A 14,468-nucleotide genomic window follows, 5' to 3' on the forward strand; every position below is an offset into this window, starting at 1 on the left:
TCGTTAATATGATTAATTCAACACTGGTTTCTTCCTCTCTGCCTCTCTTCCAGATGATCACTCCCGTGTCAGGCTGCAGGCCCTGGAGGGGGAACAGAGCTCCGATTACATTAATGCAAATTACGTTGATGTAAGTACACACACCAGCCAGCGCCACCAACGCAAAGGTCACTGCGCTTCCTCTTGGGGGGAGAGAGAGGGCGCTGGTGCCGCCGTCACAGGGGGCCTCAGGGACAGTGTAGTCCTGCCGCCTGTCCATCACATCTACGCACACACACACAAACACACCGCCTGTATTTGACTTTAGAGGGCTTCTGTATCAGTCTGTTCATTGGATATATTAAGAGGAATAAAGATCAGAGGCTGACAGCACTGGGAGAGAGAAAAGGCAAACCCGCACAGAGGGGAAACTGAGGTTATAGTTTTGGACTTTGCTCTGTACAACGTTATAAATGAGAACCAAAAAGATGAGAAAAGGGAGCAATGTTTCATAGATAATTACTTAGTAGAGTTACAATGAATAAAACTGCAATAACGCACTGCATTGGGCATAACAAATAGAAATGAAGCACCTACATAGACAAAACAAGTTGAAGTTATCAGTGTGTCTTCTAAAACTGTTTCCTGGTAACACCAGGAACAATTCTCAAGATTGAATTAATGGCCGAACAGCTACATGCTGTATGAAACTCAATTTACTTTCACAATAAATGATTCATGTGATTTTTTTCTGACCTTCATAGTCTAAGAACCAGGTGGATCTGAGAGCTCATTAGTTATGTGCTGTGGCACAATGTGCCTGGCCCTGTTCCCACTGAAACAAAATTTCACCTAGCCTTGCCTATGCAGGTCCACTCAAAACCATTTATCTACTATGAGTTGGGTTTGATACAATTACTAACATATCTGCCTTGATCTCATTGGTGTTAGGTCTAGCCTATTGCATCTGGAGGCCTCCTGGTCTGGATCTGTTGATAACATCCTTTGGAAACTGAACTGAGAGGTTCCAGACTAATTTGCTTTTTAGCATCTATTATTTAGGATTGTTTAAGTTTAGGCAACTAAATCTGTTTAATCAAAGCAAGGGGAATATTGCTGTCATGGCCAGTATTCGTGTCATAGAAGATACAAAGTCAAGCATAGCAGTAGCTGCAGCAGGTCAGCTAATCTTAGTGCCGTCTGCATCAGCTGATAGCCCTCTCCATATGTGGCAAATTTTCTGTAGGTCGCACTGTTTAAGCTGCTTTAGGCTGCAGTCACAATAGGGAAAACAGGGTCTTGCTGTTGTTCTTCCTGCATGTAGCTGGAAGTGCAGGAAGGTTCCAGAAGAGAGCTAAAATGTAAAATATAATTTACTGCCTATGTAAATAACATTTTTGACCATAGTGGGCCCGATTATAATGTCATTTCTGATAAAGTTAGATCATTTATATGTCCACCCATCCGCCTCTATTTCATAAGATATTTTTTAGCAAGATAGGAAAGTTCCTCAAGTGATGCCATTGCTTCTTCCAGAGGACAGTCATTAACACGATTTTAGGACATGTTGGTTAGGAAATGTTTAAAATCATTTATGTTACACTTCTGAACAAGCAACTGTTATGGTTGTTATTCTAGTGAGGAAAGTTTTGATAGATTATGGAACCATATTTGATCATCTCTCTGCTTCATATCCACATAAGGCAGCTGCTGATTTCTGTACTCTTAGATACTGAAAAACTCTCAAGGACGCCCTAAATTAAACTAGACACAGCAGTAACTGGAGAGGTTTGGTTACACTCCTTACCTCAGGGAAGCCCTTGCAAAACAACTTGTACATGCACTGAAATGACTTGGCATACTGTTACAGTAAGTAAAAGTTATTAAAAAGTGGCGTCAGGCATGGTTCCTGTTTAAAACAGTCCTAACTCACTTAGCTCAGACAATACAGAAACCCCTGATCTGACCTGATTTACTGTTAATAGCAGTGTTAGTAGCAGGATGTGACCAATCACCGCAGCTCACTGGCCTCCTTAAGCAGATGCTTCCGCTCCATGTGTAATGGGCTGGTGATGTACCTGACTCCCTAAGTGCTTTTCTGCTCAGGAGAGAACCCTCACTCTGTATCCCATCTTCTCCTCCCCCCATCCCTCTAATGTGGTAATTTGTAATCTCTTGTTACGCCTTCAAACATAAATTCATAATGCAAGGTGTGCCACAGCAAATGCAGGGGGCTTAAATTATTTACCTTTCCCACCATTCAGTTTATGGCCCATTATGCTGCAAAAAGTGGCGCTGCAGAGAAGACGCTCGCAATAGAGAGGGTCCCATTATAAGATAAGAATATACGCATATTAAAGAGAGTCCTGATTGAAAAGGATTTCCATTGCTCTGCCAGCTTCATTGGAAAAGTACTTAGTAGAAATGCAGGCAGATGGGTAATGATGTTTTTGCTCTTCAGAAAGCTTTTTAACCCATCTAAAAGCTTGTCCTGCCTAATAAACTCTTATGTGTAGAACATTTCCCACAGTGTTTGTTATTGTACTCTATAACACTGCCGATTATGTCGAGCCATTCGAGTATGTTTCCTTTCTCTCCAGCTGATTGAGTATTTTCATAAACATTTAGGAGGCAGGGAAACATAGTGTAATAGCCTGTTTGCTGTAGAGTCGGGTGTGTACATATGGGTTTTTGCTGGGTCTCTTAACTGGATATTGGGGTGATGCAGTGGTTCGATGAATTTGCAGGCTCGTGCGGAAATCACTGAGTTGTTCACAGAGCTCCTGTCTCCTAAATGTTCATGTTCCCTGACTACTAATTTGCCTCAGCAGAAAACATTATCTCATCCACATTGCAGTTGTATCAGTGTAACCACAAAACACTGATATTTAGCATAGCTGGAGACTCTATACTATGTACCTATACTGCATATTCAAGACTATCGCCGTCAGTATGCAGCAGTTTGCTTTTTCAAAATTGTCTGACTCCACAATGACTTGAGGCATAAAACAGGATGAGCTGGCTTTTACAGTATTTAAGCAAGTCAACAGACTCTAACCCCCTCATCAAGTGGTCTTGTATCCTAAAGCTAACAGCGCACGGGAGGCAGGATGCAAACTTTAACCTTTGCCTTATAGATCCAACCACCCTTCCTTGCTGACTTAATCCTGCAAGGGGCTTTAGGGCAAAAAATAAGCAGTGGTGACGACTACTTATGGTAATTTGGTTCGAGATTTATTTTTTTATTTATTTTTTTTTTTTTACTGAGAAGTGCTCACTGTGTATGTTTTGGCTCATAGACTTCTATGACATTTGTGGCTTGTGGCCCCTTTAAACAGCTCAGTGTCTACTTGAAACCTCTTCTCGTGAGTTTATGGCTGAGATTTCAACAGTTGAACCCCATATTTCATTTTCCTTTTTTTTTTTCTTGTCTCAGATTCAGTTTAATTTGAAGTTTGTTTGTTGGGTTTTTTTTTTTTTTTAGAAGTATCCAGTTAAGAAGAAAGAAGGCAAATTTAGAGAAAAGAGAAATGCAGTAGACATACAATGATAAAATAAAGTCAACAGATACATAAATTTCATATATTTTCCCCCTTTTTTCTAACTAATTATTCATGTGACCCTTCACAGAAGAATCTAATTGAAAAACCTACCGATTATAATAATAATTCAATTTTAAAGGCCTTAGGGATTGCTTGGGGTAAGGGGCCTCAGGGCAGTCTCCTTGCCTTTTACCTTTATTAATATGGCCTATGACTTATTTGTAGGATAGCATGAGGGTATTAATATATATTCTAGATTGGTTTAAAAAAAGAAAAAAGCTAGATGAAGAAAATCTGGAAATATCTCCAGACTTTGTCAAAGCAAAACAGCCCTGTGTAAACATATTTTCCAGGTTATAGGGGTATAGTAAGTACCTCGGATTTGCAAAAGTGGGCTATCTAATGATACTCCAATTGAAAATGCCAGTTCATGGCCACAGGCAAAAACACTTCGTGCTGCATATTTTAGACGTTCCACACGCCAGCCTTTCTTACTGGAAAAAATTAATGATCACTGTAATCAGCAGTACAACAAAATACAAAGACCACAGCACATCATTTAATTTAAACATCCTTGGAAAAAAGAAAAAAGTACTTTTTCAGTTAATAAGTACAATATTGGCATTTCTACATTTTAGATTATTGGTTTGATCATAAAGAAATGCTCTTATGTACCTAATGTAACATGCTTACACAAAGCCCCGAGCCCGTTTATAGTAAGCTCTACTCACCTGACACTCACTGTCAGGGCCCTTCCTTTCTTTCCGTCTTTCCCTCTCTAATCCAGCAGCGTATTGGGCCTCCACTTTACTTGACAGAACATACATGAAAGCACAAACAAATCTCCTCCTCAGTCCAGAGATAAAGAAGTCATTAAAAATGGAGGACAGTTGAATAGCTGGAGGAGCCCTGTGGATGAGAGAGAGAGTGAGTGAGGAAAATATCCTTTGTGTCTTTCTCCTTTCATTGGAGGAGCGTTAATCACAGTCCAAGTTAAATTGAATATGAGTGAGATAAGCAGAGCAGCAGGGGTGGATGGGAAGGGGGGGTAGACAATCAAGGGGAGGCTGGGGCGGGGAAGAGCCTTTAAGTCCTAATGTTTTGTTTCCTGCCTCATATCTCTGGAGAGAAGACAAGGAATTGGACAAATAAAACTTGAAGGGATTAGAGTAATCCGTGAGACTAGGGGCCTATTGTGAAGATCAGTGCTGTTAGTTGTATCTTGGGGATTATCAACACTTTGGCTGCTTACTCCAGAGGTGTGCCGCGTATAGAGTGTGTGATGGAGAGTGTTTTTGAGTCTTGTATCTAGCAGCATCCGTCATGTGCTTTCAGTCATGCGTGTTGAAACAAAGAGCAAAAAGGGTGTGCAGTGGCAGACAGCTTGCAGACTTACTATGCAGAGTATTTCTTGAAAGCGGTGCACAAATCTCTCAAAAAAAAAAAAAAAATGTGGCAGAGCAACATGGAAGCAAGAGTTCACTTTGGCTGTAGAAACGCAGGGCATCTGAAACAAAAGCATGTTAACTGGGATTTCCATACAGTTCAGTTCTGTTCAGTGATTAATGTGATGCTTTGCATGGTTGAAATGTACTGAGTTTGCATGCAAAGGTTAAAAAAAAAAGATTAAATGTCAAAGGCACTGTTTTTTAGCCTCTCAGCTGCTCTTTCATGAGTAGAAGGAATGTAAAGTGATTCTCACATTTTCTTCTTTCCTCTTTTTTTTTCCTGTTTGCAGGGTTACCACAGGCCAAATCACTACATCGCCACTCAGGGTAAGAATGAAACTTTCTAAAAATTGCAAGACTCTCTGGATGGGATTGTGTGGGTGGTGAAAATTTAGCGTTGTCTGTTTGTTTGGGCAGATGGATGCGTGCAGGTGTTTACGAATACCTATCTGAACATCCCCATCGTTGTTTACATACACTCTTGCAAACTACTCTTTGATGCTCAGTCAGGTGTGTGTTCAGGGAGTCTGGTACCTCTCGGTGTGCACACGCAACCGCACATACCTACGCACCTCTGAGCAAGCATAGCAGCATGCTCTCTCGCTGTCTGTTTCCTTCCGTCGGTGGTGTGGGAGCCATTAATCAGGCAGTCTGGGGAGTAGGCTGAATAAATAAATGGATTAGCTGACATGTACAGGCACATTTTGTCACTGTGTTAATCTGGCCGGCAGATTCACAGAGTGAGGAGCACTTACCATGACCCCAGAGGTTAAGTCTGATTGATGGTTAATTGTTATGAATTTTGCATTGCGAGCCTCACGCCCACACAACAGGGCAGCATGCATGGGGATTTTACATACCACTTAAGGAAAAAAAAAAATCAGTGGAAGAGGGGAGAAAAAAAAAAGATAGAGGCCTTTTTTTGTGAAGAGGCCTTAATGGATTCACAATCTGCTTTGGCGGAGCTGGGAGTTGCATAATTACCTGTTTATTAGTGCATTGCCTCTCTTCCTCAGTGTCTCAATTAAAACAACGCTCTGTTTGCTCTTACTTCAGAAAGAGATGGCATACTAATCAGGCAGTGGCCGCTCGGTTTGCACATCTGCCTGTATGAATGGCACCTAGTTTGAAGTGCCTCGCACTGACCACTGAGTCCAGCACTCAACACTGAGCTGTCAAGTGCCGGCTCTCTCCTGTGGGCCTTGAGTTCACAAAAACAAGGAGCTGTTACGGACAAATTCAACTCTGAAAGAGTTTCGTCTGGATTATTATGACTTCTATAATTGTCCTATAGTCATTAAGAGCATTCCACATTTCATTTAAAAATATGCATAAGGAGATCAGCAGTCAAAGAAATATTGCAAACAAGGCCCTCTCTAAGATGAAAAGCGCGAGAAGCCAAACGCGTTTCCATTCAAGTTAATTAGCCCCTGTTTTCTCATTGAGCTTGCATAATAAGTCCTCATTTTCCATCGACTGTATCGCAAGCATGATAAGGTTTTTCACTGTGTAGGGCCATCCAGTACGAAAGAGCGAGATGTGTGTGTGTGCGCGCGCGCGTGCATGTGTGTGTAAGGGAGAGAGTGTGGAAACATCTGTATTCTCTGGGAGACCAGGCCCTTTTATAATTCATCATCAGCTCCGGCAGACTGACAGGAAGGAAGCCTCAGTCTGCTGACACTGAAGCAAAGAGCAGCCAGAGATGATAGGAAAGCCAGACACAGACCTGTCTCTCTCAGACAAACGGCATACTGTAGCACCTGAAAAGAGCACCTGGGCATTGGCACACTTGCTGAAAATGAGGGAGTAGTCTTCTTCTCTCCCCCAGTAAAGTTTTTCAATGGGTGACACTTCCACTCAAGTCCACTGGGACCAGCAGTAGCTCAAAAAATGAGACCCGCAGTACTGCTGGATAAGCTAAAAAATCTTTGTCATAAATTGGTTTTGGAGGTGGTTTGGGGTGTGCTTAATATGGCAGACAGGTGGGATAACGTTGTCCTCGTTCTCTAACGCTATAAACTACAATGACACTCATTAGTTTGGGGTTTATTGACGAGTCTCTTTGCTCTGTCAAGGTGACAACGGCAGGTAGAACAGCTGTCACTCCATAAAAGCCTCATCACCCAAGCTCTGCTCATTATGTAGGTCATTCTCTCATCCAGAGCTTTTTTTTTTTTTTTTTTTTTTTTTTTTTTGCTGCAGCGATACAATAACTGTCAGTAACTCTCCAACTGCAGCTCACCTACTTAGACTGAATGTGTGCATGCGCCTCAGCCCTCACAGATCGACGCCTTTTCTCTGCCCATTATTATGTCCAGCAGATCGTTTTAAATACCGATCAGACATGAGCTGCTTCCTGGTGGAGACTGTGAATTACACAGACACCGGGATGCAAACAGCTGTGATAACCCTTGCATCCTCTTGGTGATGTGGAAAATATTCATGACTCGGGAAAGGGTTCAATTTCATCAAACTTTCCCCCTCCGGTCTTCTCCTCTCTTCCCTCCCCTCCTTCACAAGCAGCAAATGTCACCAGGAGCGCAAAAGTTTTATTATTTACAGGTTAACATCTCCAAGCCCAGCAGGGGAGGTGTGGGGGTTGGGAGACGGAAAGAGAGAGAGAGCAAATCAATGATAAGTGAGTGTGCATTATGCCAAAGTCTGCCACATGTAATATTAATGGGCAAGAGGGAAATATAACCTGCATGTTTGTCTGTGAGTGTCTATGTGAACGTGTTGATCAGGAATTTTGTGGCATACCTGGCTTGGGGATTTCTACAGCTGTCACACTCTTTGCTTCTGAGGAGGAGCAGGCCTAGTCCCAAAACACAGCATCAGCTGCAGCAGTGTTAGCTCTCTGACAGCTGGAAGTGAAGCTCCTACTTGTGTTCTTCCTCTGTGAAGTGCCTCTTCCAAACTTCTCCAACTAGGCACCACGCACTCTGTACTACAAACAGTGCTCTCTGCTTGTATTTCTTCAAGTGAGCTCTCAAACTGATTTCTCTGAAAATAACCTGTGGGCTTAGTCTTTGAGAATGTAAGCTTCCCCTCAGTACAGCTAGTTATCAAGATTATTTGATTTTTAATAGTGTTCTTTTTTCTTCTTTTTTTTTTTTTTTTAGTTTTTGAGACTTCATTATTTTTTATCTTAAAGATAGCATAAATTAATTTTGACAGTGTTTAAATAAAATAGTCTGAAACTGTAGTTTAAAACAATAGTTCAACATTTAGGGTATACCCACACTGGCTCTCTTGAATAAGGGCCACATGTTTAAAGTTCTCTTGAGCAGTAGTTCCCCAGGATTTCTGAAGGTCTTTCAAAGGTTTTTGTTGGGCATTAGCTGCTTTTTCACTCATTTTGAGTCAATTTTCAGAGGAATGTTTTTGTTTGTTAAGCCACTAAACACCTATGACTCATTCAAGCATACAAAAAGGCACCTAACTCAGGGGATGAACCAGTGTTGTCTACACATAACAAACAACTTAGCAAAGGATGATTATATCTTTAGGGACTTTGTTACTAGCAGCCTATCAAAAGAAAAATCTTCAGCTGAATGTACAAAAAAATACCAAAGATAACAGTTTGACAGGCATAAAATATTATGAGTTATTAGCTAAAAACTTGGCATTACTCAGCATGGTGTGCAGTGTGTCCTTTAAAAATCTGAGGAAATTGGATAAGTGGGGGACAAGAGAAGTGTCAGTTATTTAAAAAAAAAAAAAAAAAAAAAGGCATGCCCTTGAGAAATCCAGCGAAGATCGGACACAGGACCAGAGAGATGCATCTGACCCTTCAGCTGCTGTTTGTCATAGCTTAATTAAAAAATGGTGGCTGTCAAGAAGCCATTCTTAAGGGAAATGGGGAGAAAAGGCTGAGTTATGCCAAATTACACAAGAACTGGACTGTGGTCTTACAGGGTGATTAACCCAAAATTGAAAATTTTGGTTCAAAACATCACCAGTATGTACAGATGAAATCAGGAGAGAGGAACGACACTGAGAGTCTACAAGCATCTTTAAAGCGTGATGGAGGCTCTGTCATGGTTTGAGGCGGCATTTTAGTCAGTGGTCTTGGGGATCTTGTCAAACTTGGTGGAATTTTGAGCACAGAAAAGTAGCTGATCCACCATGTTTCTGGAAACCATCTGACTGACAAAACACAGTCCCCATCCAAAGAAGAGTTTTGAATGTTCTTCAAGAAGCCTGGAGAACTATTCCTGAAGACTGCTTAAAGAAATTACAAGAAAGCTTGTCTAAGAGACTTCAAGTTGTGTTGAAGAAAAAAGGCGTTCATACCAAATACCATTGTTCATCTCACAAGCCAACTTCATGTGCTTTTTCTAATCTGGCCCTCGTGTAATCCAGATGACATTGCTCCCATCTTCCATAAATAACTGTAACAAGAATTAACATCTGTTTTCCCAAATGTACCATGACCTTCGTTTAGATTATGTCAGCTAAATTTAAACATTAAGGTTCGAGCAATGTCAGGGTTCTGGTTAGCTGACCAGCCTCTTCTTGAAAAGTCTTTGCAATCCCCTCACAGCATTATACTACAGACAAAAGAAAAGAAAAGCCTAAACCTGTGTCCCTGACAGTAGAATTTGACAAACATTTCTATTCTGATGGCAATGCCCCCATCCATCAAGTATGAGGGGTTACTGAATGTATATGAAAATGATATGAGTCTTTTACTTTTATTATTGGCAGTCACCAAATCTCAAACCAACTGAAGACCAAGGAGTGATTTTGTTGTTGTGTTAGACATCATCATCAAAATACCGAATGAGGGAATATCTTTAGAAACAGCTGTATTCTGTGGCTTCAGTAGAGTTACAGAGACTTGGAGAATCAATCAATCAAAGGTGCGGTGAAGCTGTTCTGGCTGCATGTGGTGGGCCCAGCACCATCTGTGGCTAAAGACAAGAGGTGACTTGTCAGGAAAATGTTACAGTTCTTTCTAGCCATTTTTTTCATTTAATGAAATGAGTTTTTGAGAACTCAATATTGTAAAAGCTCCACTTTTACAACTCATTAACTGCAGTGGCACATGTCAGCTTACAGGAGATTTGACAAATCTTGAGTTTTTAAACAAATTTAAAAGAATGATGCTCTTCAATAGAGTTTTTTTTTCTTTAGGGAATGAATCTAAAAACAATTCTTTCCTCAAAATCCGAAGCTGTCCACCCTTTCTGTGTGAAAGTTGTCAAATTGTTTGTGTTACAGATCTCTTTGTTCTTGTATATCTACTTGTCAAGAAGCACACTCACTTCCTCATGGGTGTCATCAAGTTACATTCGAGGAAGCCATCCATACCCATTCTCCGTCTCTGTATTCACAAAAAAACATAAATTGGTTGGCTAAAACTTGGCAGGAGCCTCCCATTGGATGGTTTACCTTATAATGCCAAGTGTTATTGTGTTACTGAAGTCCTACACACCAGCTGTCCTGCTTCTCATTCTTCCTTTCCCAAACTTCTCAGCATTGTGTATCTTCCCTCAGGGACAAATGTAGGAGGTAGCAGAGTGGGTGGCTCAATCAGGTTGAGTAGTTATTGGAGATACGGGAACTGAAGATTGAAGTCCTACAGTTAAATCAAGATGCCACCACATGCAAAGCAGAGGAAGTAGGGGAATACAAATGGAAGTTATCGAGTAGCCTCGTTCCAACTCTCTAGCTTTCCAGTTGAGATACGGAGAAATCAGGAGTTCATTTCTCTATTTTTCAAAAGATATAACTATTTGTATTTTTGCTGGGTTTTTTGTTTTGTTTTTTTTCTCCAAAGAGAGAAGCATGAAAAGGCTGGGAACTTGTTAGCAGCTATAAAGGTTAGTTTTGAATCTTTTCTTTTTCATAATTTCTTCAGAAAGTATTTTTTAATTTAATTTCAGTGTTGTTAGAAATAGATGTTTTAAACTCTGTCACACAATGTTGCGCAATTAGAGGCATGACAGTTGGGATCTGTTTAGGCACCCCAGTAAGCAGATCAAACATGGCTTGATCAATCAAGTGAATAAAATGGTGATGACACTTTGTTGATGTCCTGAGGGAAATTAGGTTGTTGCAGAAGGCGTAAGTCAATAAGAAGCACAAACAATACAATAATAGGATCCAGGAGCTGCTGCAGCTCTTCATACTAGAGCAAAACAAAATAAAAAATAACAATACACTGTGATATATTAGAATGTAGTATAAAAACACCTTTTGTTTTAGCCACTAACAATTTCATAATTAATCATTTTATTCCACTAAGCACTTTAGTTCTTCAGACAGGTTTCCACAGTCTTGCTAATGATCTGGATGGAGGGATTCAGGTCTTTGCAGAACAGCGGTATCTCTTTGGTAAATCCCGCACTTGATGGTGACTTGTGCAATTGGCTTGAAGTTGGCCTCTAGTGTTGTTCTCCACATCCCCATTGAGTTCCTGATGAAGGCTCAGGATTCCAGGATCCATGTGTGAGGCATTGAGTCACAGGTGTTCTTGTAGTCAATCCAGGCGGTGCACAGGTTTTCAGTCTGGTCTTACAGCCCCAGGTGACTGCTCTATCTACCAGTAGCTGGTGTTTTGCTCCTCTGGTGTTTCTGCCAATTCCTTTCTGGGTCCTGCTCATGTATTGAGCCATGTGCCTGTTCATCTTGGTTGCTATGATGCCTGACAGGAGCTTCCATGGTGTATTGAGGCAAGTTATTGGCCGGTAGTTGGATAGGACTGGTCCATTCTGGGGGGTCCTTGGGGATCAGGTCTGTCCGACCTTTGGTCAGCCATTGTGGATGTGTCTTATCCATTAACAGCTGGTTCATTTGTCCTTCCAGGTGCTTATAGAATACAGTTAGCTTCTTTAGCTAATAGGTATGGCTCATGTCAGGGCCTTGTGCTGTCCAACTCTTCATATTAGAGGCACTTTCCTGGATATCTGCCACTGTGATGGTTACTGGATTTCAGGGCGGGCTGCTCCTAGATCCACCAGCCACTGAGCATTGCTGTTATGTGTCAGATCCTTCCCCCATGTGCTCTTCCAGTATTGTTACATCTCCAGCCTTGGTGGGGGGACTGTTCTCATATTGTTCCCCTGCCACTGAGAGTACACCTTGGATGGTTCAGTGGAGAACATCTGGTTTATTCTCATGGCTTCTGTTTCTGTGGTGTACCTCTTCAGGCGCTTGGCGAAGGCCGTGAGTCTTTGCTTAGCAGTTTCTAAGGCCTCGGGTATGGACTGCTTGTTGTACTTCTTAGGCACCCCTTTCTTCATCACCCCTTTCTGCAGCTCTGATGGCTAACTTTCCTGCCTTGATCTTAGTCATCTCCTCCAGGGTACTGCTCCTTGTGGCTGTTCATCTTATGCTTTCAGAGGGTACTTCGTGTAGTCTTGGTAATCAGCCACAGAGGGTTCAGGTTTCCAGCTTGGCCATGATCTTCTTTTAGGACAGTTGCTCTGGCATTGAAAGTACCAGTTGTTCTTGGGGCTCAGTACTCAATCTCGGAATGTAGGGATGATGATAACTACCCCCTGACCTGTCCTGGCTCACTCCTTGCTGTAGGATTTGTCTAAATGTTGGGTGTTGAAGAATCCATAGGTCCTCATGGAACAACACAATACAACACAATATTTTCATTCCTGGATGTTTAGTACCCTTTGTATATTTTGGCTGTATTTATCTGAAGTGGAGAGTACAACATGGATGATTTCCGGCAACTAATGTAGTAATAACATATGCTAATGATTGCTTAGCCTAATCGGGTGATCAAATTGTGCCGTGTGATTGGCTATGCCTACTTGCCCATTATTGACTGAAATGGGGAAAAGTGGGGATTTCTCATATCTAGGTCACTGAACAGCTAGCACTAGCTGGATAGTTAGAAACTGGGGAATGCCAAATTTCTAGGTAAAGTGCCAGTCTTTTTATAGTAACATCAGTTCTAGGCTGCAGCCTTATTGATGAGCCTGTGATGCCAACTTCTGATTGGCTAAGCATTGTAACACGTTGGTCATGGATGAGTTAGTGACATAAATAGTACAGACTATGATTCATGATTGAGCAATATTAAAGCCATGCCTAATGCTCAACAATATTGCTCAAATGTAAACAACATGGTTGCATTATGTTTTGCGCATGGTTGCCTTATGATTACAGTGATATACATAATTCATTGATATCAGCACATTATGTAGCATGGGTGTATTATGTAGTAATATTCCTTTACAGTCAAGTATAATGTGATGTGAATACCTTGTAAGTATGCATTATATCTGGCTTATTGTTATCATTTATATAAATAGAAAGACATTATGTAGTATACACCCTTGTACAAGAGTACAGTATGTTCTTTCTCTAATTTGTTTACCATGGAAATGTTTTGTCCTAGGATGTGGTTACTAAAGACTATTTGTAGAAATGTTAAAGATAATCACAGATTCAATCCCTTCCAACATTTTTAAAATTGCTTTGATTTAATGAGTATTGTTAATATTGAAAAATAGTTTTCCTGGAATATGGATTATACTAATCCAGGGGTGACAAAAGAGTTAAGGTGATAAAAGTGCTAAAAGTTCAGGACAAGGTCTTCAAATAAGGGCAAAATAGTTTTGCTTAAGCTAATAAGATGTCTTCTGAAGGGTTTTCTGTTATGAAATGGGACTGTAATGTAATCCTTTTGTATTTGTTTCATATTTTCATTAATTGTGGGAGAATATGCCCACTGGTAATTGCCTCACAGGGAATCTGAACCCTACTTTTGCAGTTGAAAGTCATCTGCATAGCCAACAACACAAATTCCAAATGGAAATCCAAATGGAAGTTTAATTTTTCACTTTGTACTCTTACCTTATCTGGTCTAAAAGGACCTATGATTAACCTAAGTGTCATGTCATGGACTAGATTTTCTTTGTCAACTAAAGCAGGAGGAGGTGCAGTGTAATTCTCTTTCAACCCACATTAGGTACAGTATGCTAAAAACTTTAACATGGATTTTATATCCAGTGACAGCAGTGCCATGTTGTTTACTGCACCTTTAGGACACATCACAGATCAAAGTATCCTTGTTTCCTAATTGCCTGCTAGTTTAAGTTGTCATATGAAGCAAGTTTTCACAGGAGTCTGTGCAGTTCAATGAAAATCTAAGTACATCCTTATGCTTCCATATGAATTAAGAGGGTAAGTAACAGCCAGGTGCTGCTAATCAAATGCACTTGATTCATTGATCATTAGCAAGTTAGTTTTGGCAGTTTGGTGGTGTGTGTGTGTTAACATTATGTCATAAGCTTCCCAGGGCTGGAAGTCACAGCAAATTCATCCCAAAGTCAGACTGTGCAATGCTCAGTGAAACTGCAGAAAACCCAAGAGCTACTTCTCAAACTCTACAGGCCTCAGTTAGCATGTTAAATGTTTAAGTACATGACAGTACAATGACAGTACCTTTCTCTAGACCAATATGGCAGCACAGCTTAGGTTTGTAAAGTTATTATTGTTAGTTATCAACTAACAATAATAGTGGAGATGT

At 40.8% G+C, this 14,468-nt stretch overlaps 1 protein-coding gene across 1 annotated transcript in view; it reads left to right on the forward strand.

Annotated features, from left to right (window-relative positions):
• The window catches only part of ptprma (protein tyrosine phosphatase receptor type Ma), a 164,199-nt gene that overhangs the window by 138,544 nt on the left and 11,187 nt on the right, over positions 1-14,468 (forward strand). The window contains exons 23-24 of the mRNA XM_030751347.1: positions 54-130; positions 5,260-5,296. Of these exons, the coding sequence (XP_030607207.1) occupies positions 54-130; positions 5,260-5,296 (114 nt within the window). The remainder of the gene's footprint in view (positions 1-53; positions 131-5,259; positions 5,297-14,468) is intronic.

The sequence above is a fragment of the Archocentrus centrarchus genome, chromosome 17, assembly GCF_007364275.1.
Source record: "Archocentrus centrarchus isolate MPI-CPG fArcCen1 chromosome 17, fArcCen1, whole genome shotgun sequence".
NCBI classification, from domain to species: domain Eukaryota; kingdom Metazoa; phylum Chordata; class Actinopteri; order Cichliformes; family Cichlidae; genus Archocentrus; species Archocentrus centrarchus.